The sequence below is a fragment of the Tachypleus tridentatus genome, chromosome 9 (genome assembly GCF_004210375.1).
Source record: "Tachypleus tridentatus isolate NWPU-2018 chromosome 9, ASM421037v1, whole genome shotgun sequence".
NCBI classification, from domain to species: domain Eukaryota; kingdom Metazoa; phylum Arthropoda; class Merostomata; order Xiphosura; family Limulidae; genus Tachypleus; species Tachypleus tridentatus.
In genome coordinates this window covers 81,379,731-81,407,337 of record NC_134833.1, presented here as the reverse complement: position 1 = coordinate 81,407,337, position 27,607 = coordinate 81,379,731, and the positions used below count along the sequence as shown (strand labels likewise).

The following is a 27,607-nucleotide window of genomic DNA, read 5'->3' as shown; positions in this document are numbered from 1 at the left end:
TATGTCTACCACAGGTACTGAAACCTGTTTCTATCGTTAAAGGCCTCCAGCGTTATCTCCGTGCCGCTGGACGGCTTGGTGGAAGTAAACATTTAAACATACAAGAAAATAAATGAGCTTTTGGAGAAATTTCTTTGTACATATACTTATTTAAAAAGGTATTTCTTCACGTATTTTCACAACGATTTTTTTTCGAGTATTTCAACAAACTAGTACTAACTTCTAAAATCTCACTCTTCAAATCACGAGCATTTACGTAACCACGTTTGAAGTAGTTTTATTATTTAAAGTTGATAATCGCTATCGCTATTACATTGCTATAAAGTGCTCTAAGGTAATATGCTTAAGATTGTATCTCAACTATACAATTATTATCCTAGAATAGACTGATAAAATACTTCAGCTTACCTCAACACATAAGGTATCACTAGTGATTGATATAAACATAAAAATATTTTATCATGAGAAGCGACCAAAGGTTTTTCTACATTTACAGGTTACTTTGCATGTCGTTTCAGTAAACAGACGGTCGAGATATTTTTAGTCCTAGCACCGATGTACATATTTATTTACTAACCCTTCTTGTCACCTCATTACAACATTAGCTAGATTGCATTTTTAAAGAAAGATGCAGTGTCTTAACTAGGCAAAACACAGTAAACAAAATGTTTGTTTGTTTTTTTCTCATAAATTTACACAAACAGTTATTTATTTCATATCGCGAGTGACAACTTCACATAGTGATTTTTGACGGCTATAATCAACTTTTACTTGCAATGGTTTGGTTTGTTTTTAATTTCGCACAAACGTAAACGAGGGCTATCTGCGCTAGCCGTCTCTAATTTAGCAGTTATCACCACCCACCGCCAACTCTTGGGCTACTCTTTTACCAATGAATAGTTTTACCATCACATTATAACGCCCCCATGGTTCAAAGGGCGGGCATGTTTGGTGCGATGGGGATTCGAACCCGCAATCCTCAGATTACGAGTCGAGTGCCTTAGCCACCGGACTATGCTGGGCCGTACTTGCACTGCTATGTAACAAACATTCGATGTTGTCTTCCCAGAGAAACAAATTATCTGACTAAGACTTTGTGGCTTCAGATAACTTCTTAAATACCTATACATTTATTGCTCAAGAAAAGACTGATAAGTCAGTCGAATTAACCTGATCACGGTGCGTTTGCATTTAAGATTTTTAGTTCTTTTTCTTAAGTTCAATTAATTTTTATTAATTTAATGCTGATGATACTTGAAATGTTCTAATTATTTTAACGTTTCGCGTATTTATAAACCGTGTGGATCTTACAAGCTAAGGACTAGTGTTGTGTTTTCTGTGTTTTGTAAGTAATGACACTGAGATAGTATTCTTTGTAGGTAATTTTAATAATAATATTGCTTAGGAATTTTAAAGTAACTTTTGTTTCATTTTCACACTCATGAAGATAAGTTTTGTATTGTTGTTTTAGTGTATGAATTCAAAACTAACCAAAATCTCTCAAACTCGCCGAATTTCTTATAATATTGTTGTGTTTACAGACGTAGAAACCTGGTAACAATAGGTGTATTCATTGCTTTCTAATACGTATAGGTGTCCTCTCACTGTGGTATGTCTTCGAACTTACTACGTTAGAAACCGGGTTTTGATACGGAGGTGGGTTGACCACAGAAAGCCAGTTATGTAGCTTTGTGCTTAACTTCAAACAAACAAACCTTATAGGTCACAGTTCACTTGTGTTTTATTTTATAATAAGTAATTTTAGTCAGTTTGCTATATCTAACCAGCTTCATTAAGTTTCTTTTAAGTTTTGATTCATATAATAAATTCTGTGTATTGCATGAATGTACACATAATACTCTGTTAAATATAATCAGCAATTGTTATTCACTTCTTGTAACAATCTGTTTTCTCTATCTCTTTTTTTTTTCATTTATCTGGTTTCTGACATTAAAAAAGACCCAGCATGGCCAAGTGATTAAGGCACTCGACTCGTAATCCGAGGGCCGAGGGTTCAAATCCCCTCTCACACCAAACATACTCGCCCTTTCAGCCGTGGGAGCGTTATAATGTTACGGTCAATCCCACTATTCGTTGGTAAAAGAGTAGCCCAAGAGTTGGCGGTGGGTGGTGATGACTAGCTGCCTTCCCTCTAGTCTTACACTGCTAAATTAAGGACGGCTAGCGAAGATAGCCATCGTGTAGCTTTGCGCGAAATTCAAACCAAACCAAAGTGACATTAAATGCATATTATTAACAAATGTATATAATATTTTTCGTTTTCATATCTTACTGTTTTCATGATCTTCTTTTTAGGCACTTCCTCATTAGACAAATACAAAATTCTGGGAGCACTTTTGTGAAAGTATTTTCCCGTTTGAGAAATTTGATAATGTTCAGCAAAATACTATAATACAAGAGATATTGATTCCATACTATAGTTTCGACTGTGATGAAGCAAACTAGATTATTAAAATATTTTCAATGTATATGTTAATATTCATATCATAGTAAAATATGCCCCACCCCCACCCGTAGTAGTCCAGCGGTAAGTCTGAAGGCTTATAATGATAAAAATCAGATTTCTATACCCACGGTGGACAAAATTTAGATTGTTATATTAACAACAAATAAAGATCTGGTATTTCAATAGTAGTCCTTCTGCTGTTACTATACAGCTCGTCTCCCGCTGGTAGAGCGGTAAGTCTACGGATTTACAACAGGTTAGATTCCTCTTGGTGAACTCAGCAGATAGCCCGATGTAGCTTTGCTATAAAAAAAATACACACTATACAGTTAGTTTTATCCACAAGTTTTTTATGATAAATATTCCGTTTTTACATGAACAGATAAAAGAAGTATTAAACAAAAAGAGACTTATTTAGGTTTTAAATGAACTAGAATAGTATATTAAAAAATAGGTTATTTCTAATAAATCTGTTATATTGCCCTCAAACGACTGAGCGGTAAGTTCGAAGGCTTATAATGCTAAAAAGCGGGTTTCGATTCTCGTGTTGGAAAGAGCATATGTAACTCATTGTGTAGCTTTGTGCTTTAAAATAAAACAAAGAAATTAATTATATCAGGCTTAAGGTATTATCAAAGGCTTAAGGTAATTATAACACTGTTGTCTTTGAATTGGAAAACAAATAGTTCAAAGACTCACACAAATCCGAGCTGATATTTAATCCTCTTTGATTCTACATACGTGTATGTGTGTATGTGTATTTACCATGTTTTTCAGAAGGGTGCATACTTTTGTGTATAGTTTACCACAAGATAAATTAGGAATACGAAAGTATTTCTGAAATTTCTAACCACAGTGGTCTTTTGTATTACACGAAATGTTTACTACGAATCAACGTGCATTATTGTAAAATAATTCATTATCTATTACTTTGCCTTTCCACTTAGTTTCTTTCGGTTTGGGCTGATTGCAGCCCTATGATTAATGTGTCGAACTGTGAATATGAGGTTCTGCAGCTCGCGTCCCTATTCGATTAGAATAGTCAAAGATTTGGAGATGGATATAGTTGGTTTGTCAGTTCAAAATTATGGGCAGCTAGCTCAAATTTTTCAGTTCAAAATTAGAGGTAAGCTAGCTAAAAATTTTTCAGTTTAGAATTATATACACCTTGCCCAAATAACTTTCGTGGACACTTCAGAGAAGTTCCAAAATAGAAAAAGTAAATCTATATGATGGTCCTGTTTATATACTAATATTCTGTAGCGCAATTTCTACTGGAGGAATTTTTCTTTTGAGTTATACACTGAAGTAACTGTTGTTCCTTTCTTTTGCATACGCTCTTCAAAGTCAATCATTCAAAAGGAACAAAAGCTCGTCAAAGATATTTGTGAATTGAGTAGCATGAATTTCCGTTTCTGCCTTCACTCTTTGGAGAAAATGGCAGGTAGACGTGGACTTTTGGATTGGAGTCAGATGCTTTATCTTAATGGACGGTAGTTTACTGAAAGTAAAACTGTATGTAAAATATTGTTCCTTCGCGCTATAGTAGTCTCAGCACAATAGCATTTTCTCAACTTTCTGGATGTTTAACTTAACATTACAGCTGTAACATGCAACAGCCGTATAACTCCTAAGAAAAAACTTACGCAATATCTTCTTTACTTTTTAAATGTACCGACTGAAAGGTAATAAATTATCTAAATTTTTGTAAATACCTAAGCAGAATATGCTTCATCCAATATGACAACAGACTTCTATTTCTCTACTGCCAGATATTGTTTCACAATTTTTTACAGTGGTTTTCCATCTTGCTGTGTTCTTTGGGAGAAGCTTGTAAACACGGCCATGTGCTGCTTCTGTAATCTAAGTTTGTGTGATTTATTTTCTTTATAGAAGAGGTTCCTATTTTAGCTGCAATTAAATGTTGCGCTCTTGGATTTCTTATGGTGACAACTTTCTTCACTGTTTCTAGTATGCAATCTTACTGGAATCACACATTACTTTACTTTAGAATAAACCAGAATTACTTGCCCTCTACATTTGTAACTCGTCACACTTCAAATGAATTACAGTAAGAGGGACAGGACGTTGTAATCTGTATGGTCATAGGACATGCACAATGTGATTATATATGCACATATTTGTCCATAGAATATAAACACCCATCTGTACATTGTGTTATAATTTGCAACTAACTTATAAATGGCAATTAATTTATTTTTATCAGGTTCAGCGCTGCCTGGTGTTTGATCTATAAGATGGAGAAAGAGTGTGTGCCTTCTGCATTTGAGATACGACGGCAAAAAATAGAACGCCAGGTATGTTGATACACCTCAGAAGTACCACCAGAAGTTGTTGTATTTTAAACTCAGCACATATTTTCAATGTATTTGCTAATATTGTTAGGTTTGATTGACAACTAAATTCGGTATTCTGTGAGAAACTTAGCATTTACATTAGTTATATCACATACGACCGATAAAGAAAAGGTTAGATGTTTACTAGATATCAGCACTCAAATGTCATTTATGAATCCTAGTTTTAAACCTTAATCTATAAGCAATGAAATAAATAATTGTATGACACAGACAGAAGTATTGATTCAAACTCTGCTTGCTTAGTTATCCGTAAAAATTCTAAGAATTTTATTAACTACCCAAAGGTTAACAGTTTTTATACCACAAAATACTAAGTTAAAAAAAAAAAAACATAAAACTTTCACACTTTGGATTAATCCCTAAAAACGTAACAATTTTATTCTTATTAACCATAAAAGGTTTACATTTTTAAGTAGAGTTCACGTGCCTTTGAAATATTTCTTATCTCGGTTTAAAGTTATCTTTAGAGAAACAAGCTATATTGCCAACTTCTTTAATTGATTTCAAAGTAGGTATATTATTGATAATTATTTCAAATGATTTTCCTGGTGATATCAGTCATTTATTAACTATGTTACTAAAGCCTAAAAATAAAACTATGTATATACAATTAGCTATATAAAAAACTGATTTAAGGCTACCATTAACACTTGACGTATGTAGGACCATCTGGTGTAATCTCGCTCGATTACTCGAGTCACTGCTAAGCCTAATTTACATGATACTTTACAAGTAAAATTACTTGGCGGTGCTAACTAGCTGCATTCCATCTGGTCTTACACTGCTAAATTAGGGACGGCTAGCACAGATAGCCCTCGTTTAGCTTTGCTCGAAACTCAAACCAAATGTATTCAGATCTTTAATTGTTCAAATCTATTATCAGAAGATATTATTGACGAAAATGTAAATTTAAATGGTGGCATGCCTACTGTGCAAAGCAACAGATCTATCTCATCAGTGAACTTCATTGATTAAATGGGGTAGAATAAATTGCTTCATAAACAATGAACAGCCTGAAATATCTTAGAAATTCACCAACAAGCTCATTTCCTATAAATCACGTGATAGATCTGAGCTATTATAGCAAATCGTTTTTCAGCTTTGCCGCACAAAAAAAAATGGAGAGCTTATCAGTTGTCATAATTTCCATATGTTTGTTTTAGTTGTAGATTATCATGTGCTTAATGAAGTCAGATACTTGCGTTCAACAAAAAAGGTTTAGTCGATACTCCATACTATCTATGCACTTCTTTTTGTTGTTGTTGAAAGAAGTATCTTTATTTTATCTGTAGTTACGTGCTTAACTTTGTTAAATAATGTAGGTTATCTGTGGTTTCAGCATGAAAATATCGTCTTGAAACAGCTTGGAAACTAAACTTCATAGAGTTCTCCCAAGAAGAAACGCACTAGCTATTATTGATCGAATTGCAGTAAGATACGAGGTTGTTTAAAACTTGTTACACGCAAATGAAACATCAGTATCACGCAAAGAAACCAAAATAATACATTTCCCTTTATTTAATTATTTATTTGCTTATGATTTAGACATTTTTAATTGAGGCCCTAATGTTTTAACATACGAATGTTATTGAAATTTAAAACGTCTCGCTATGAGCTGTGACGTCACCTTTGTGTGATCATTTCATTCAAAGCACAACTTGTGAACTGTTTACAAGTTCTGCAAGTTTATCTCGGTATGAACACATAATAATAGTTTTCGCACTATACATGCTTTGCTATCTTCAATAAAATGCTGTTACAGCAAACGTGTAAATCATATATGCAATATACGTAGATAAAACACGGTTTTTATATGATCATAACGTGTCATAAAGGTTTATTTTCAGCCTATGTATCAGTTGTTTATTTGCTCTGCTACTTCGTAATAAAACCCTAAAGAACACCAACCAAGTCGTTCTGCTTAGCACATAAGACCCATACTTACTAAATATGATCGAATATGAGGTTCAAACAGTACTAGTTCAGTCTACTCACGAAGAAGACTTAAGTTTTCATCACTACAGTACTCGGTTCTGATGTTCAGCGTCAACCGGTTCAGAAGGAAATATATACAAAATACACTCCGTCTCGCGGGAGATAACTAACAACTCAGATACATTTTGCACCCATATATGAGCGAAACGGGCTAAATAAAATTATGTGTTGTAGTAAAGATGAGTTCTAAATTAGCTCAAGATACAAAAATACTCAAAGACTTCAGAAGGTTTAAAATATGTATATATCTATATGCTGGCGATGTAGGATATATATAGAACGTCCTTTAAGATAAAAACAAAATATTGTACTTTCAACAATCTACAACCGTAAGACACGTCGCCATGATAGAGTTTTGGCTTTAATCTTGCCATTTTATACAACAAATGTAACCCTGGAAACAGACGACAGCAGTCCTTCGAAACGAAAACTCTACTACAGTATAACATGAAATTAGAGTGAAAGCCCATAGTCAGGGAAGTTCGGGTCGTCCGAGTGAAGTTCCCACTCCCACCGGACTTTCACTTGCTTCCTAATATATTTGCCTTCTCAGTGGCTCAACGGTTTGTTTCCGGACTCACACCGCTAGAAACAGGGTTTCAAAACTCGTGATATTTACTTAAGTGAACTGTTATTATACAAATTAAAAGCTCATTTAGCAACTAAAATTTTTACTGTCAATCATATTCTTTAAAATTTGTATAAAAGTGTTTCAGATGAAATGAATAACCTACATTAAAAAAAAGAAATATAATTATTTTGGTAACATTTTAATCTTTCTTAAATTGTTTTTATATTGCAAATTTAACAGAAAACATAAATTTTTAAACAAATGAGCGTTATCTATATAACGTGCATAGAAACATTTTTATGAAGTGTTTTTTGTAATTGGTAAGTAAACGAGCTTATTTTACATAAATAAAAGCTGTAATATATAACGTTCGTTGGTGTATCCAGTGAAAAGTCTCTTGTTGCTATTTTATACAGTTCTAACTGCTAATGGTCACTTTGCATGGTACCTCAAGTCTCTCTGCTATTATGTCAGAAATGTTTTCGCTTGTTTTATTTTACTTTCATCGCTAAATGCACAAGAGGGAATAAAACAACTGTTGAAATCAAACCTTGTAATAATAATAACCTTGAAACGCTCAAAAATCATTAAGTGTTTATTTTTTCTCGTAGATACACAAATAGATGATTTAGAGTAACATATAGAAAAAAACACACACATAGTTAAGGGCCCTGTTAATTATGAGGAAGAACCTGCCAACCAGCAACGTTAAAATCCCACTAGGACCGGCATGGCCAAATGTGTTAAGGCGTTCGACACATAATCCGAGGGTCGCGGGTTCGAATTCCAGTCGTACCAAACATGCTCGCCCTTTCAGTCGTGGGGGCGTTATAATGTGACGGTCAATCCCACTATTCGTTGGTAAAAGAGTAGTCCAAGAGTTGGCGGTAGGTGGATATGACTAGCTGCCTTCCCTCCAGTCTTACACTGCTAAATAAGGGACGGCTAGCGCAGATAGCCCTCGAGTAGCTTTGCGCGAAATTCAAAATAACAAATAAAAAAATCTCACTAAACTGTATACTGCCTCTTTATAAGTAGTTTCTGTTCAGTATATTAACATACAGTCTAGGTAGTGAACACGGAAATATTAGCATTTGATCTATGTAGTGAACATGAGAATATTAGCTGGTAATCTCTGTAGATTTGGAAGTAGTTTATGTTTCTTTCATATAACCTCTCTAGTCAAAAGTAATCATTTGCATTAAGGTCTGTTTTGCGACTCTGACTTCAAAGTCGTAGTTCCATTTTTAACTCTTTTTGACACTACAGTGGAGCGCCGTTAAGCCGCGGTATTTGGGGGGTCAACCTGCTTAACCGCGGCTTAAGTGGTCCGCGGCTTAAACTTTTGTGACTGAAAAGCCGAAGTCGCCAACAGCTCCGCCGAGGAGCCTCATCCGGGCCATTGCGTGATCATTATATCGGATTATCGAATTTAAATAATACTTTAATTATTGATCACTTTTTTCACGGATTTACCGCGGATTAACTTTAATGTATGGAGAGGTGTGATTTGGTAACAAGGCGGCCTCCATAAAGCTGACAAAGAGAGCGGATAAGGTAGATTAACAGTCGATTTCTATTGTAATATATTTTATTTATTTCCCAAATTAAAGCAAATCCTTTTTAAATATCCCCTTGAAGTTATATAATTATATGTATATAATTATTGCATAACTTTCAACTGATTTACACCTACTGTTTTTTTAGATAAACTACAGTCATGTACTGGTAATTTTCTACGGTCAATTATTATGTATAAATGATATTTTCATTGCCGACCTTGTATCTCAGCGATAGGGGTCAATTGCTTATTCATGCAATATGTCTCGAACAAAAACAACAAGACGTCAGATATGCATATGTTTTTGTTTATTTGTTTTGTATTTTTATATGTATGATCTATGTAATTTTGCTACCTTTCGTTCAGCTGAAGTTGTTGTGTTTACAGATAGGTGGACGACAAACCCCAACTTTATGGTTTTTTGTAACTGTTCTTGTTTACTATTGTTGGTACATTTTTACATTGGCACACCGGTAAGTCTACGCATTTACAATGCTAAAGTCAGAGGTTCGATTCCCGACGGTATCTCAGCTGATAGTTTGTTATACGAAAACCCACCCTTGTAGCTTTCGGTATTAATTGCTGTTCATCAATGCATCCTCATTTTTTAAAAAAACAAATCCTGTTTTTTTCTAATTAATATCTGTGTGTGCATACGTGTGAGAAATGTAGTTAAGAACGTAGACTGTGCTTGGCATGACCTTCCTGGAAAGGAAGATTATCAAAAGTAGGCGTTTGGTATTTCCTTTTCTTCTAAAGTAGAACATGTGTGAAAGGGTCGGTGGTTTGTATGTCATTCATATTACAAAAAAAATTAACAATGATATTAACAAATTTTTTGTTAAATATTACAATTCAAATAGCCTTAAATCGGGTTAAATTGTAATTTAAATTTAGAAGATAAATAAATGTCGATATTTATCCAATTTATGATACTTGTCAACAACACTGATAAGCGCAGTTTCTTTTTGATAATAGAAAAACTATTTTAATATACACACAATAACACAATTTGTCATAACGATTATTACAAATAATGATCTATGTAAAAAAGTTCTACAAACTCACAAAGAATATCGAGTCTCCTTTCTGGTCTGAAGCTTCCTTGATGTTTTATGGAAGGCTCATGATGAATGAATGAATTTCGAGTTGATGTAGGTATGATTCACTTAACAGGAAACTAGCTAGCTCTGTATTCTTCGTTGATCACACGTCGAGTTTTCATCATAAAAATACTAATGTCCGATGTGAATCCGCTGAAGCTAATTGGTTGTAATGTTCGAAATTTATAAACATTCCTGGTCAAATAAATGAAGTTCCTGATTAACAAGCGTTAATCTCAAGTATACCTTCCGAGATCTATAATATACTAACTGTAGCAAACCAATAATACATACTGTCTCTTGGTGCATCGTCTTGGTTATATTTATAGGCGTGAAGTGAATTTCTCGAAACTTCAGTTCACACAACAATATAGACGATACACTACTGTTTACGTACACACATATATTGTTGATTCTTACACTAGAGAATTTTCTGCAACTTTTGTTAATAGACAGGAATTTCGCAATACAGATTTAACAGCATAAGTTATGTACATTTCTAAATATAAATTTAACCTAAACAAACATCGATATCAAAAGATATATGACAGTATATCTCAGAACGGCTGTTATGAGTATTAACATTGTTATTGATGAGGAGAGAACAACGTTTCGACCTTCCTAGGTCCTCTTCAGGTTAAGAAAGAGAGAATTTGAATGTGATCGTTGACGGACACATTTCTTACGGACGAGCGTATAAACGGGTACGGGATTGTAGAGGGCGTTGCAGGTGGATGTTAGGTTAGTAATTAACATGAAGATGACCTAGGAAGATCGAAACGTTGTTCTCTTCTTATCAATAAGAGTGTTAACAGCCGATCTGAAACACATTTTTATTTCAAATGGGTTTCTCATCATCAAGATATATTACAGTATATATGCCACACTTTACTCCCCCTTTACTCCAGTAAAAATAAAATAATTCCAACTCGATAACCCAGTGCTGCCCAAGACATTTCACTCAATAACGTTTTTTATTGCATTCATTTATAAGGCGTCAATTGTCGTGGTATAATGCTTTATATCGGTGAGATTTGATTAATAGGTAGGTGGTTTATGTAAATATCTGCTCTGTTGACCTGATAAAGCTCTAGCATCCAGCGAAAGGCATTCGTCGACAGTGGCATGTAGCTCAGATGATATTATGTTCTCACTGGAATCTAGTATAGGGCCAGTAAAGAAAAAATATCTAAACAATTATTACTATCAGTGTTACTGTGATGTAACGTTGTTTGTTAAATTTTGTGTAAAGCTATCTCGAGATCTAGCTGTAATAGTAGTTCTAAATTTTGAAGTGACAGACTAAAGAAAAGGCAACTAGACAACAACATCCACCGCCGATTTGTGGATTACTGTAATTGAATAGTGGGATTTGACCCCTTTATAATGCACCCACGGCCCTAAATTATAGAGCACGTCTTTATTTTGGGCAGTAACTATGGATCTACAGACTGGTACGCTAACTACTACACCGTACTATCACAGAAACTACTGATCTACAAATCATACATAAAACATTATATACAAATATTAAGAGGATACTGGTGATGTTGCAGCCTTTAAGACAAGTAATTACATCGCGCCCTGTTGTTGGTTTGTTTGTTTTTTAACCAACAAAACAATATGACTACTAATATACGTTTCGCTACCATCACAAGTTTAGAACACTGTATTACAGAGCACTGTACATATATTATATATATAAACTTAATGGAGTATATGAAGAATCTTATCCAGGTTTTCTTTGCATTCTACATCTTTTATTTCGCAATGAATGCAGCGGAGATACTTTACATTATACATATATATATATTATACGAAACGAAAATCATACATAAATTCAAGGACCACTATACATAGAGATACGAAAAAAAGTACAAAGGTGTTTTATGAATATCTGTTCCGTCCTTGCCGCTAAAAATCCTAAAAGCTGGTTATTGAATTTCCTTAATAAATATGTAAGAAAATGTTTAATAGTAAACATGAAGGAAATAGAGTACATCAAAACAGAAGAGAGAAGCATTGAAAGAGAAAGAGATTTGTTATTTAATACCACAGTGAGGTTGGCAGATTTGTATGTTTGTTATCAAATGCAGTTACAAAAAAAATACAAATTCTGTAAAAGGTATAGAAGATAAGAGAAGCCGTAGAAATAAGAATAGCTACGAATAGCAAACTCTATAATTTGGATATATGTTAACTTTTGTGCTCTGTGTATTTTCTCGGGAATTTTTGTATATCACGTCTTCTTAAAATTCAAATGAAATCAACACCTTTCAGAAACTGTTAATAATTAATAGTCTTTTCAGTTAGGTCTAACATTGACAAACGACCAGTGATTATTATTCACAAATGTTGTACTAGTAAAAACATAGGCAAAGGGTCAACTTTCAGACACAAATTGTTATGGTTAAGGGTTCCTTTTGCTAATGATTAATGTACATATCTTTTACACCGCACATGTTTACTCTATTTTATGCATAACACTGAATAACGTCTGATGTTCTACAGTAGAACATTTGTTAAGAAATTGGTAATATTCCCTTAAGCGTGTCTAATATATAGTTTGCTGCTAACTGCTTTACGGTTCTGGTTCAGTGGTTGATAATGGAATTCACGTCATTTTGTATTGGGAATTTTAAAAATAAAATAATATTAATAAAAGTTTATTTCAGTTAAACATTACATTTCCGTTTAACTTATCCGGTTTCCACATCTGTTCTATCTGCTTACACACAATCACTTTATAACGTTGACCACCACTTGTACTACCACTGGGATAACAATAAAATTAACATTTTAATAACTTTTCAACTTGTAGAAAAAGAATACTACATTTTCGCAAAATTATCAAGTTGTAATACTTCATTATCATGCAAATGTTGTTGTTTTTTAAATAGGATTGGCAATTTCCAGTAATTCAGGGTACTGATCTCGCATTCTGTCTCTGGTTCGAGTAGCCAAAGAGTTGACGGTGGATGGTGTTCACTAGCTTCTTCCCTCTTGTCTATTACTTCAAAATTAGGGACGGCTAACGCATCTAGTCATCGAGTAAAATTGTTTGTTTTTTGTTTTTGTTTGTTTGTTTTTTGAATTTCGCACAAAGCTACTCGAGGGCTATCTGTGCTAGCCGTCCCTAATTTAGCAGTGTAAGACTAGAGGAAAGAAAGCTAGTCATCACCATTCACCGCCAACCCTTGGGCTACTCTTTTGCCAACGAATTGTGGGATTGACCGTCACATTATAACGCCCCCACGACTGAAAGGGCGAGCATGTTTGGCGCGAAGGGGATGCAAACCCGCGACCCTCAGATTACGAGTCGCACGCCTTAACACCCTTGGCCATGCCGGGCCCCACTTTTAATGCATAAAAACATCACAGTTTATGAAAATTTTGATGCATTGAGCTGCGTATGACTTAAAAAAAAAAAAAGACTACAATCCGAACACTTTTCTCGTGCAATAGTTCCAAGAAGGCCCGGTATGACCAGGTGATTAAGACGCTCGACTCCTAATCCGATTTCAGCAGTGAGGGCGTTATAATAAATAAGTTATTTTTGAAACCTTTTTTTATTATAATATTAATCTTAATTGGTAAAAACACGGTTAAGGTGACCATTTTACCCTACTTCACCATAATTAAAGTGAAAGCGAAAATATCATTGTCTACTTTTTAACGTGTATTCAACTTTACAAACAATTTTCAACGAGAATCCACATGTGATATTTTCCACTGGAGGGCTAGTTGATGCCTTTAAGATATGATTTTTCCAGTTTTTCGATGGCAATGATCGACATGACGTTAGTAATGCACGTGCTTTGAGAAGAAAAACACTTTTTCAGTCAGTATGAGTTATTCAACAGATGGAAGTTTCTGAAAGAAGAGAAAACTGTTTCTTATACTCACGCAATAACTATTATTGTGTGTTGTTAGTTACTCCATAAGGGCTTTATAAAATGGCTCCGAGTTTCTTTTCAAGTACAATCTTTTAGTTTATGATGTTTTAACACAGGGTTTCATGTGAATTTTATCTATTATTGTTTTTTAGCCACAGCATAGCGGCTCATAGAAGGGCTCTGAATGTTTTAGATATTTTCAAGTACAAACTTTCAAATCATAGCTTTGTCATCTCTTAACCGATATGAGATTTAATTACAGTTTTAGACTCAATGGGTGAAACCCTTACTGTTGATGTATTTGACCACCCCCAAGATTTCATGAGTTCATTTACTCTATTCCTGCCTAGAAAAAATTCAATTTGAGCATATGCTGGTAGAGAATCTGATGAGTAATAAAATCGAATTGGGTGTACTTGTGCTCCACGCTTTGTATTGCTGGCGCACAAAACTATGGCTAAATGAAAACAAAATACAAAACCTATCACAGATTAATTTACTTTAATCCTACTTAAAATGCTTTCAAGTGCCTTGGATGTTGAGGATTTCTTCTTGTTTATGAATAAAGATTGTTCTATTTTGTTACAGACTATGTACAGTATATTTCTTTCCCAACTCATTAAAAGTCGTGTACTTAATTGTAAATCATTAATCAAACTTCCTGATACTCTATGGATCCTGCTCGAATACACTTAGGGGAAATCGGTGCATATGAGAATGCTAAACATTTAAGCATTGTTCAACCACGTTATTTTACAGCAAAATATTAAATAAATTACAAATATATTTAGCTTTATGATAATAGAATTGGAGTACAAACTCTATTGGTGGAATGATTTACGTTTACAAGGGTGGATTAAGGATTTTATTGGCCGTAGGCTTTTCAACTTGTAGAGGGCCCCTTAAGACAGAACCTCTACGTGCAATACATAGCTCGAGGAACTTTAATTAGTGTGAGACCCTGATGAGCCCATGCCTTAATCCGGGTTTGTACCTTAGTAATTTTTTTTAAAATAGAATTTACTTTTGTAAGTAATATACATCAAGAAATAAATTAAAAATTTCTTTTTGAGAGCTGTAACAAATAATCTATAATAATAAAAGGGCGTGTCCGTGTGTGACAAGTCATAGCTTTAAGAGCAAAAACCTACAAACCTGAAATTTTGCACCTATTTTAAGCGAACCCGCAATGATAAAGTTATTTGATAATAAATAATTCTTAATTTACTGTACTTTCCTTCTGGCTTTCTTATGTTTCTGGAAAATAAAAGTTTTAAAATATTTTTTACGGCCCGGTATGGCCAGATGGTTGAGGCACTCGTCTCGTAATCTGAGAGTCGCGGGTTCGAATCTTCATCAACCAAACATGTTCGCCATTTCGGCCGTGGGGGCGTTATAATGTGACGGTGAATCCCACTTTTCGTTGGTAATAGAGTAGCCCAAAAGTTGGCGGTGGGTGGTGATGACTAGCTGCCTTTCCTCTAGTCTTACACTGTTAAACTAGGGACGGCTAGCACAGATAGCTCTCGTAAAGCTTCGTCCTAATTTCAAAAACAAGCAAACAAACAAACATTTTTGATTGTTCTTTTGTACTAAATAGGTCCAGAATATGCATAATTACATAGTCATCTAGAATATATCAACCTAATATCCCAAGGGAAGCCAAGTACCTTCGCTAGTGTTTTATAATAAAGGGCGTGTCTGTAGATCTGTGTGTGTGACAGACATAATTCCAAGATGAAAGAACAGAGTAACCTGATATTCCACACACATGCTAAGTGGACCCTGAGGGTGTGCATCTGAATTTTATTACTTATTCACGTTCAGACGCATTATTTTATGCTAAAAACAATATAAAAATGAAATGTGACTGCCATGGAATATTAATATTATTTAATATCATGAAATGTTATAATGGTTGTTTAAACTATTGTTAGATGTTATACAATAGTTTTTATCTGTTGTTGAATGCTATAGTGTTTTTCTTTAACTGTTATAGAATGCTATAGTGTTTTAGCTATTATGGGATATTACAGTAGTTATTAACTATTATGGAATGTTATAGCAGTTTTTAACTATTACTAGCATATAGCCTGTCTAAAATGGTGTAGGGAGTGCTACTACCCCCCGCTCCCATACTCTACTCTAGCCTCAAATTTCATAGCTAATCAAAATAAAGACCAATAAAGAGGCTCTTTTTTTGGTAATGATCAGCAATATAAATCGTCACTTAGCAACAAAACTATTATGGGATGTTATAGAGTGTTTAACTATTATGGGATGTTATAAAGTACATTTAACTATTATGGAACTAACGTATAGCTAGTCAAAAATGACGGGGCAACTACTACCACTCCCACCCCACAGTATATCCTTACCTCACATTTGAAGCTAAGTGAAATAAATAAATTTTGTCAAATTAAACTTGTCCAACAAAGAGGTAAAAAAATGCAGTCGAGGCAGTCAGACGTTGGTAAATTATTTTTAATGAGGCAAGCTAGCAAAAAAAAAACACATAGTAAAAACGTATAACAACTTCTGATATATAGAAAAGCCAGTGAATTTTGGTAACAATGCGTTCCAGCAACGGCTTTTATGTCATGTTGCTTAGCAACAAAAGTATATAGGTTGTACTTTTATACTAAGAATGGGTTTAAAATACATATTATCAACCTAACAACCGGACTAGCAACTTACAAATGTAGCACTGAGTCTACCACAGTATTGTTCTGTACAGTTTCAATAACAGTGGCGGCGTCAAGGGGGTGGGCTTGGGAGGATTTAGACCCCTCTCAGCCCCCCAATACTGTTACCTACATATATTCATAAAATATGCAAAACACAATCGTCGTTGTTGCTTAACAATTAACATCAACGTCTTCATTAAGACGGAAGTATGTGTTATGCGTCCCATAGCAATGTAATGAATGCACTGAAACTCATGTGCTGTGTTGTCGCTCCCTGTGTAATGCCATTCTATCTTGAGCTTTGACGAAGATTAGACAACCACGTTGATTTCAAGTTACAACAGTTCATTAGGGATTTTACTTGATAAACCAAAGGTTTCAAGGTAATTACCCAATAATTTCATTTATCTTTTATCGAAAAGTAAAACATAGCATGCATGTATAAGTGTATTGTGTATAGGTCAAAACTATGAAGCATTTAGCCGGTGTTGTGTCCTCTGTAAGATTATTTTGCATTGTGTATCAGTCATCCAAAATTGTACTGATGATTATGGCATACACTTAAAATTGTGACTTACAATCCAATTAATGTTATACTTATGATTAGATAATAACCTTACATGTTAACTGACCAAATAATATTTCTAAACAATTCTAGAATGAATTTTGAAATTGTCATTGGGCTATTTAGAAGTGCCTAATTTAATGTAATGTAGTAGTTACATTATTGTAACAGGTGCTTGTCACACTTATGATAATAAGAACAATATCACAATCACAGTTTGGCCTGTATGAATAATGTGAACTTATGAAGAAACCAGCCTTTCTGTGAAGGTCAACTGCAATTTAGACATTTTGTTTTGGTGCTACTATGACCATTCAATATCCAGGTCGCGGGTTTGCTTTGTCGGAGCTCGCGATTCCCGCCTCGAACACCTTAAGCGTATGATCACCGAGCCGCTGACCATGATGTACGCTATGCGTACAGCTAACGATCGGCTCAGCCTGATCGAGATCCAGATGGCAGCCGCACGCCACCCCCCCGTTCACTCCCATTAGATGCCCACAGTTTTAAAACATGTCCTATTTGTAATAATGAATTCTTAATCAGAGTATGAGTTTCCAATAAAAACTGCATTGAAAACGCAGTTCAAAATAGCACACCTTTCTGAAATGTACATTGGTATTTACATTATTATAACTTACCATCTATATTTCATATTGATGGCATTTTGGGAAGCCCCTCCAGTTTACCTCAGCCCCCTCAACACCCCTCAACGGAAATATCCTGGCGCCACCACTGTTCAATACACAGTAAGTAGCACAGCGACATGTATAATGACGTACCAGTGATATAAGCTTACAAACGTTTTAACTATGGTTATATGAACAATTTAGATTTTATATATGTTATTTTACATTATATGTATTTTTTTAGGTGTCAAGTTTACATTTCCTTCTTATTCTATCTGATATTTATATCCAATTGTGTAGCTCTGTGCTTAACTACAAATAACGATCTTAAAAAGTTAGGCTTAGAAACTAATCAAAATAATACTAAATCCTAATGAACAGCGAGATACGCATGTTTTGCTCTATTACACTAGATTACGCTCTTTGTTTGTAATGTACACTGTCTTATATTAAGTAGTTAGAGCATGAAAGGGGGTTCATATGTTGTACGTTATCTTTCTAAAACGTGAATATAGTCATGACATGATCTTTACATTAGTCCTGGGACTTTCCTTATTGTTACCTAACTGTTACCCTACTTTCCAAAGTAGGTTTATATTGTCTGTGCAGCAGATTCTTCGACAAATATTCTTAAAATCACCACACTTTTGTGGTTGTTTTTTGAAGCCGTTTTGAATTCCACTCTGAAAACTAATATTAAATATGTTGAAATGGCATCATAAATAAAACTTTATAGGATATTTCTATAATCTTCATTCTCCCATTTGTTGTTAGTACTCATATTTCTGGTTATAGATAAGTAATGAAAGAGAACTCCACTAGAGGGCATGACAAACTCTTAAAGTATTTACTAGGTAAAGTTGCATCACTAATATAACATAATTTTACGTGTCACTTCTAGTCTCATTTCACTGCAAAATACCGGCTGAGGGTTTTACAATAGAATTTCATAACTCACTAGTCGTCATTAACAAAATATCTTCTACATTAAATTACTATACAAATTTTCACAGTGAAATTTATCGTAAACAACAGCATTGCAGGAAAAAATTGTTTTACAAGATGTTAAAGGAAAGGCCTAACTCAACTGTATCTTGACAAACAAGGAATGGTATGTTTAAAAAGTTTGGAAAATTTAGAAAGTAAGTATTTTGAACATTTGCTTAATTATTAAAAACATTATCTGTAACATCTTGTTATAGCGAATTCGACGCTACATGAGCTATTTCAAACATTACTATATATACATATACATATAATACACTATAGTCGTAAAAAATAAATAAATAAAGCAAATTACAACCTAGCGTGATGCAACTTGTATTTCTGTTGCCATCAAATCCTTTACTAACATGACGATAGCATTATGGAGATTTAACATACACATAATTCATCTCTTTATGTTTAATATAAACAATACCAAATTATTAATAAAATTTAAACAAGTAAATAAAGAGCAATAATAACATCGTCATTTCAGAATTGTTCACTATATTATGTTTCACAAACTAACAGTTATATTTTCTTATTATTACAATCATATTTGTGTATATATATATATATGTTAGGTTATAAATGTTTTATTTAGCTATCTTTGTCTTTTGCTATAAGTATTTTATTTATATATATATCATTGATATTACATCTTATTTATAATTATCTAAACAATTTAAATTTTATATATGTTATTTGATTATTTGAATACTTTAAATCATGTGTAATTTATTTTAGATTTCAATCTTATATTTCCTTCTCTTTCTATCTGATATTTACATCCAAGTTTTCTTTCCATGAAAGAGTTCCAAAGGCCGCTTAGATGGATCACTTGCTTTAACTTCTTGCTCCACTATACAGTAATGTGTTGTCGGTCGGTCAGTCAATTAACACTAAAATGACGTAGCATAAGAGACGTTGAACGTTGCAATCTGTGCTGGCGTGACTTTAGTAAAACGTACGCATGTCGTGAATCATGAAAAGAATTATGCTGTTTATAGGTTTCTACACTATGACATATGAACTTCAAAAGTAAAAGATAAACATATTTATTACTCTTAATTTTAGTTTTATTTACTCTTGAAACAGAACACTTTCAGGGATCCTGTGGAAGTACATTTAGTACTAGGGAAGTTTTGTATATCAACGAAGTGGTATACATCTATTACTGTCTTCACTATATTGTCAGTTGCAAGCTCCTTTATCACACTCGTGTTGTTTGTTCCTTTTTCGGTTCGATTGTTTAATCTTTGTTTTTGATTTTCTAAATAGAGCGTTATCGGTTTCTATGTGCATCTGAATTCTATAATTTATACAATTAAGGGAGATTGATAGTAATAATAAACGTTAGCAGGTATAAATTATCGAACTACGAAAATCCGCTTTAACATAAAGAAAACCAACAAATCAGTCTTCAACAATCTATATAAAATCCCCTTCGATTAAAATTATTACATCCGCTGATAAATGATAACGACAAGAAAGACGACAAGATAATAAATAGTAATTCATTAGGTACAGAATTAAACGGTATTAATACGAGCTCAGTTTATCCCATAATTATTAGTTTATAATTAAATCTTACTTAATAATCAGTATAAAAGTAATTGCTTGTTCTGCATTAATTTTTTTTTTCATTAGTAATGCACACAAATATCGTCTCGTATAATTAACGTTGCCAAACAAAAGATGAGTTTAATAATATTCTGATTTTTTTTCAAAAGTATAACCCACTGGATCTGCTGTGAGAAAGGAACAGTTGTTAAGAAATCAAGGTTTCCAAATATCTGCAACGCCCGTATTTTAATTGCCAAGTTAGCGGATGTAATAAAAGGAGGTATTGTTATGAAGAAACCGGTAGCTACTCTGTATTTCAGCTAAAAACCATTCAGATACAGAAAGACTGACAGTGACAAATGGCCACCTGGGATTGTCGCATAAGAAAATTATCAGAGCAAAATGACCAATTTTAGTGATAGAATAATTGAAATAGAAGGAAACCCATTATAGAGGAAAGGTGCTGAAACAAAGTAGTTCCAAATAACATATAGTTCCATTATACAGAAAAGTATACTAAAATAAGATCATTTCAGTGTTGTTGTTTTTGTGTTCTTCTTATAACAAAGCCACAAAGGGCTATCTGCTCAGCCCACCGAGGGGAATCGAACCCCTGATTTTAGCGTTGTAAATCCGGAGACATACCGCTGTACTAGCGGAGGGAAATCATTTCAGACAACAGATAATTCAGTATACAGGTAAGTTACCAAAACGTAGTTTAAGGTTACAGATAACCCAATATATGGCGAAATATACCGATTCAGATACCATAAAATCCATTATGCAGAGAAGTTATAACAAAATAGTTCCAGGTAACAGTTATCTAGCATACAGGGAAATATACCATAATAAAGTAATTCAATTTAACAGATAATCTGTCATATAGGGAAGTTTCCATAACAAATTAGTTAGAGATAACAGAAAATACATCATTCAGAAAAGTCTACTGTGGTAAAGTGGTCGAATAGAAAGGTGTATTTCACTCTGATGAAGTCGCTCTTTCCTATCACTAGGATAAATAATTTGCATATACCAATGTTATTTGAGGAAACTAATCTGCATGTTTAATATGAAAAAATCAGGTCTTTTTTGTGCAAGTTTTAAGCTGCAATCATTTTAATTTTATTTAACAAGTAATGCGCAACTTACTTTTCACACTTACTTTTTACAGCGTTATAAGACTTCAAACTTGTCTAAAGTTAAATTGAATGTTGTATGCTATTGAAAATACTTCTAATTGGTAAGTAATGAGAATACGATCTGTATGAGAAGACATTTTAAGTTGACCCTAAGCTAACTTCTTGTCTTAATTAATCACGTTTGTTTTGGAAGACGCATGGGGATTTTTCAAGGTGGCCTGGCATGGCCAAGCGTGTTAAGGCGTGCGACTCGTAATCTGAGGGTCGCGGGTTCACATCCCCGTCGCGCCAAACATGCTTGCCCTTTCAACCGTGGGGGCGTTATAACGTGACGGTCAATCCCACTATTCGTTGGTAAAAGAGTAGCCCAAGAGTTGGCGGTGGGTGGTGATGACTAGCTGCCTTCCCTCTAGTCTTACACTGCTGAATTAGGGACGGCTAGCACAGATAGCCCTCGAGTAGCTTTGTGCGAAATTCAAAACAAATCAAACCAAACCAAACCTAAATTGCTTTAATATATTTAAGTTCTTAAAAATTATTTGTTTAAGACTTCCAAATATTTTGCTTATAAACTTTTAAGCATGTAACATACTTTCATCTGAAAGAATCTGCTATTCTTTCTTCACAGTGTAACATGAACTGTGATGTGTGCACAAATTCTCCTGGCTTTTCTCACTCGCGCATCACGTGACACGCGCTCTCAAAACAGTCTCGTCCTCAGTCCAGTATTTGATACAGTCTTCCAAGAAGTTGTATCATATCGTCTTTGTAGCAGAGTTGAGGTTCGAATAATTGCCAATAACCATGATGCCTTTGTTGCTATTATCAATGGTAAGTTAATAATTATCATTATCCAATATGTAATCAACATTTTTATTCCAGTTGTTATATATTCACCAAAAGCATCATCCTGTGCGTGTATATATATATATATGTATGTATATAAAATTATTAGTGCTTCAAAATAATTAAATATCTCCACTAAGTGATTGTGTAAATAAGTAAGAGAGAGTGCTGACACATTTTGGGAAAGCGAGTTGTTCATTGAAATTTTAGTTAATTTCAAGGCGTACAGTGGCGTTAGGTACTAAGGTTCTTATGGCTATGTGTTAGAATGAGATCTCTTCTTATGTATTGTATCCTGATGGGCAGAAACAGAGTCACGTCACGTTTAGTTTAAATCACACTGTTCAATAGACGTATTATAAGTGTTAAAATACTAAGCGTTAATGCTGAAGACGTTGCTTATGTTACACTTACAAATGGCTTGTATTTCATATTATGTTGTATATAAAGACGGTTTGTACTAGATATACTTCTGAGAGTCTCCGAAAAGCTTTTGTTTCAAGAATAACTAAAACAAAAATTAGGAATAACAAATGTTTTTTATTCTTTGCTTTTCATAGACCACAGAGTACTTAATTTTTATCGTGATTCGTGGCGTGAGCATATTTTACTGACGTCCCTTGTGTAAAGTCATTTTATTGTCTACTGACTGACTGATAGACAACACCGTACTATATGATAATGCGAGTAGTTAAAACAGGTTATTCTTCCTGGCCTTCTTTGGCAGAACACAATGTGGCATTCGAACATCGTTCGTTTTTTTTTGGAACCTTTATACGAAAACTTAGAAAATCTAAAAGTAGACGCTTTCCCCAGCATGTTCATACCATTTTCATGTGAATTTACGGATCTAATGTTTAAGAGTTCCCGTAACTCTTTTAATCCCCACATGAGAGATTTAGTTTGACAGTTCCAAAACGTTTAAGTCGAATATATTTGTTTTGCACTTCTTCCCCCGTGTTAACACTGTTAATACCTGTTTTGTTTCCTTCGTTCTGTGGACGAAAAGATCCTGCCAGTGAAATTTCAGGTAAATTTGTTAACATAAATACATGCATCCAATAGATCACTTTTAACACATATATATACATTGTATAGATAAAATTTACCATCGATGGTGGGTGAAAATATAAGTTGTCAGAGCTGTATATATGTTAGAAGCTCAGAGACAAGTCATGCTCCGTTGTGGGAAGGTTGTAGACAACGGTATGTACGCGATGTGACGCGAACTTCAGGATGAAGTGGTTTGTTCGTGTTTTTTTTTTTAATTTCGCACAAAGCTACATGAGGGCTATCTGCGCTAGCCGTCCCTACTTTAGCAGCGTAAGACCAGAGGGAAGGCAGCTAGTCATCACCACCCACCGCAAACTCTTTCGCTATTCTTTTACCAACGAATAGTTGGATTGACCGTCACGTTATAACGTTCCATGGCTGAAAGGGCGAGCATGTTTGGTGTGACGGGAATTCGAACTCGCAACCCTCTGATTTCAAGTTAAGTACCTTAAACACCTGGCCATGCCGGGCTAGTTGAAGGAGTTATAACTAATCAAATTACAAAGAATAGACTTCAGAAATTCGGCATTAGTTTGTTTTTGTTTTTTGTTTTTTTGGAATTTCGCACAAAGCAACTCGAGGGCTATCTGTGCTAGCCGTCCCTAATTTAGCAGTGTAAGACTAGAGGGAAGACAGCTAGTCATCACCACCCACCGCCAACTCTTGGGCTACTCTTTTACCAACGAATAGTGGGATTGACCGTCACATTATAACGCCCCCACGGCTGGGAGGGCGAGCATGTTTTGGCGCGACCCTCAGATTACGAAGCGCACGCCTTAACGCGCTAGGCCATGCCAGGCCCTTCAGCATTAGTGTTCGAAGACTTACTGTAGTGAACTGCACATATTCTATGGAGTTTTGTGTATCACCAGGATTTGTGCTGGTGTCGTTTTATACTTGTATTCTTTAAAGATGATTTTATACGAATGGTCGACAAGTTCGTAGGTGGAAACTCAAAGGTGAACGAGCCATTTGTCGTTCAGTAGTGTAGTATCTAAATATACTGTGATTAATTTACAGCGTGGAGAGGCATTGGTATGAACGAACAAACAAATCTTATTGTGTTTTCAGAGAGAGGATTTACAGGTCGATTATATATTGACGAAACTGTGCATTTCGCGTGCTATTTGTTTATTTGTTAAATTTCGCGCAAAGTTATTCAAAGACTATAAGCGCTAGAGGAAAGACAGCTACTCAACACACCATCCACAGCAAACTCTTGGGCTAGTCTTTTCCAACAAATAGTTGGATTGACCGTCACTTATAACGCCATCACGGCTACAAGGGCGAACATGTTACTTGATTAAATTCGAGCCCACGGCCCATAGAGAATTTCAAAGCGGCTTTATGCTGCATACGTAAATTACTTTTCAGGCAAATGGGCATTTTTTTATTTCTCTTTCAACAATACAAGATTTTGATTTGAATCAAATGTGTGTCATTGGACAGGATATTGCGAGGATCAATGAACTATTGACAACCTCTGGTAATTGCACTTGTTTCGTTTAGGAATAGGATTGATAAACTGGTTGAGTTTCTTTGTTTGTTTTAAATTTCGCACAAAGCTACTGCACTAGCCGTCCCTAATTAAGCCGTGAAAAAAATAGAGGAACGTCAGCTAGTCATCACCACCCACCGCCAACTTTTGAGCTGCTCTTTTTCCAATGAATAGTGGGATTGACCGTCACATAATAATGCTCCCATGTCTGAAAGGGCAAGCACTTTTGATGTGATGGAGATTCGAACCCTCAACTCTCAGACTATGAGTTGAGCGCCCTAGCCACCTGGCCATGCTGGGTCTGAGCTGGTTGAAAATGTAAAAGTTTTAAATATTCTGTTCCATGTCAATAGCCTAATTAAAATTAACGATTCTCCATATGTTTCTAGTAAAATTTAGTTTCCGTAGGTTTGATTTGCTTTGAATTTCGTGCAAAGCCGTCCGTAATTTAGCGTTTTAAGACTAGAGGGAATGCAGCTTGTCATCACCACCCACCGCTAACTCTTGGACTACTCTTTTACCAACTAATAGTGGGATTGACTGTAACATTATAACGCCCCCACGGCTGAAATAGCAAGCACGTTTGGTGTGATGGGGATTCGAAGTTTCCGTAGGACAAACACTTAGGACATAACTAGTTCATAAGAAGAGTTGATTAAATTATAATATAATAATATGGACTATCTGTGTTTTGCCAACCGCGGGAATCGAAACCTGAATTTTAGCGTTATAAGTCTGCAGACATACTTCTGAGTCGCATATATTACCGGTACAATCCTTCTTGAATTGAAATATTATTTATAATGTTTCATCTGTTTTTTTTGTGAGTAAATTTTGGAGAATGCCCCACAGTGATACGGTGGTATGTCTGCAGACTCATAATGCTAGAAACTGGGTTTCGATACTCGTGAGGGACAGAGCACAGATCGCCCATTGTGTAGCTTTGTCCTTAATTCAAGAACTACCAAACAAATATCGGAGACAGTGGGAGATAATCACAAGGGAACATCCGTGCAAGTTCCATGCTATTAAACTGTATGTGCCAAGTTAAAAATTTAATCCTTTATACCTACAGTGATATAATAAGAAATCAGGTATTTTTACACATCGCTTAGTTCAATTGTTCGTGAATACTTCAATACATTTTTCACGCTGGTAGTTCTTATCGTGAGTAGTATATAAAAAGTATCACGAAATAACTGTAGTTTTAAGTGTGGTTTCACAAGAACAACTTTCCTCTATAGTCTTTTATTTCTCTCTCTCTTTTTTCTTTCTTGACTTTTGCTTCCAAGTCCAATTCCTGTAACTTTCTAGAGCTTGGACAATTCAGAGAAAATTAAAAAACAAAACAGAAGTATGAAAGTGGAAAAGTGCGAAAATGGGTGGAAGCCAAAAAATATTCACTTGTTAACTGGCCTTCTACGTCAGCTGTGTCTAAAAGTGTAATATGCAGCACATGAAACGTTGTCTAAATTGTGTCCATTGTGCGCGAGGAGAGTAAAAGTGTCGTTTATCCTATTAAAATTAATTTCGTCTTACATTTGCTGTGAATGGTATAAATTGTGTGAAGTGTACTGTACGCTATAAATAACCGTGTTGGTAATTTTAATAACATACACCGTTACTACAGTGCAGTATATAAGCATGTTACTTACTTTAACAGTGTACACTGTTTCTAAAATTTATTGTGCAATTATAAAAACATTGTTCATTTTAATGGTTCCTGACAACAACTTGTGATGAAAATTAAGTATACAAATCATAAAAGTAACTATAAAATATTAAAGTAAATCAAGTTTGAAAACAGATTAACGTGTTTAGTGTCATAAATCAATAAATATGAAACTAATGCCTATAGTAATTGAACTGCATTGTATTGTTTGTTTTTTGCGCAAAGCTACTCGAGGGCTATCAGCACTAACCGTCCCTAATTTAGCAGTGTAAGATTAGAGAGAAGGTAGCTAGTCATTACCACCCACCGCCAACTCTTGGGCTACTCTTTTACCAACGAATAGTCGGATTAATCGCACATAATAACACCCCACGGCTGAAAGGGCGAACCCGCAACCCTCGAATTAGGAGTTGAATGCCTTAACACACTTGGCTATGCCGGGCCTGCTGCATTGTATTATCAGTTGGATATTTTCGTGAATAACGATATTTCCAGTTATAATCAGAATAATATTACACAAGGTTACACCACTTTAGAATAGTTCGATTTTTCTCAGTCTGTATAATCATTCAATAATTCAGAAAAATATTCGTAATTGTAAAATTAATTTGAAAATTGATTCAAAATTATTTTATGTGTTAATTATATATATATATAACGTAATCTGCGAAGACACCGAGCATCAATAATATTGGTGTGTTATGCACAGTATAAGTGTAGTATTGGTTTGGAAGTTTCTTATGTACGTCCTAAAATATTGTACTTTAAATTCCTTATAATAAACAATCTGGGAAATTAATACTATGAATGTCTTTGAATCTTCTATTATAAACGCGTTGTTTTGAAACATTGTGTTGGAAATGCTGAAGAAAAATGCGAGATCTTTAAATGTGTAAACAGGTGCTACATATACTTTAACAGTGTCTCAGGTATATGATAGGTTTCAGCAAATATGTTGGAAAGTCGTGTTGCAAGGTCAAGTTTCTGTCAGTGTCTC

At 34.5% G+C, this 27,607-nt stretch overlaps 1 protein-coding gene across 8 annotated transcripts in view; it reads left to right on the top strand.

Moving 5' to 3' along the window:
- Positions 1-1,081: 1,081 nt before the first annotated feature.
- LOC143225608 (protein king tubby-like) overlaps positions 1,082-27,607 on the top strand; it is a 70,102-nt gene continuing 43,576 nt past the window's right edge. Inside the window, exons 1-2 of one of the 8 annotated variants that reach the window (XR_013013951.1) lie at positions 1,082-1,345; positions 4,695-4,785. Coding sequence is in view for 6 of the 8 variants with exons in the window: in XM_076455359.1 (XP_076311474.1) it covers positions 4,726-4,785 (60 nt within the window). In the remaining 2 variants the exon portion in view is untranslated. Of the gene's footprint in view, positions 1,346-4,694; positions 4,786-18,741; positions 18,995-22,169; positions 22,373-27,607 lie in introns of those variants that run through there. The other 7 variants (XM_076455359.1, XM_076455354.1, XM_076455356.1 and 4 more) reach the window with 7 other exon arrangements.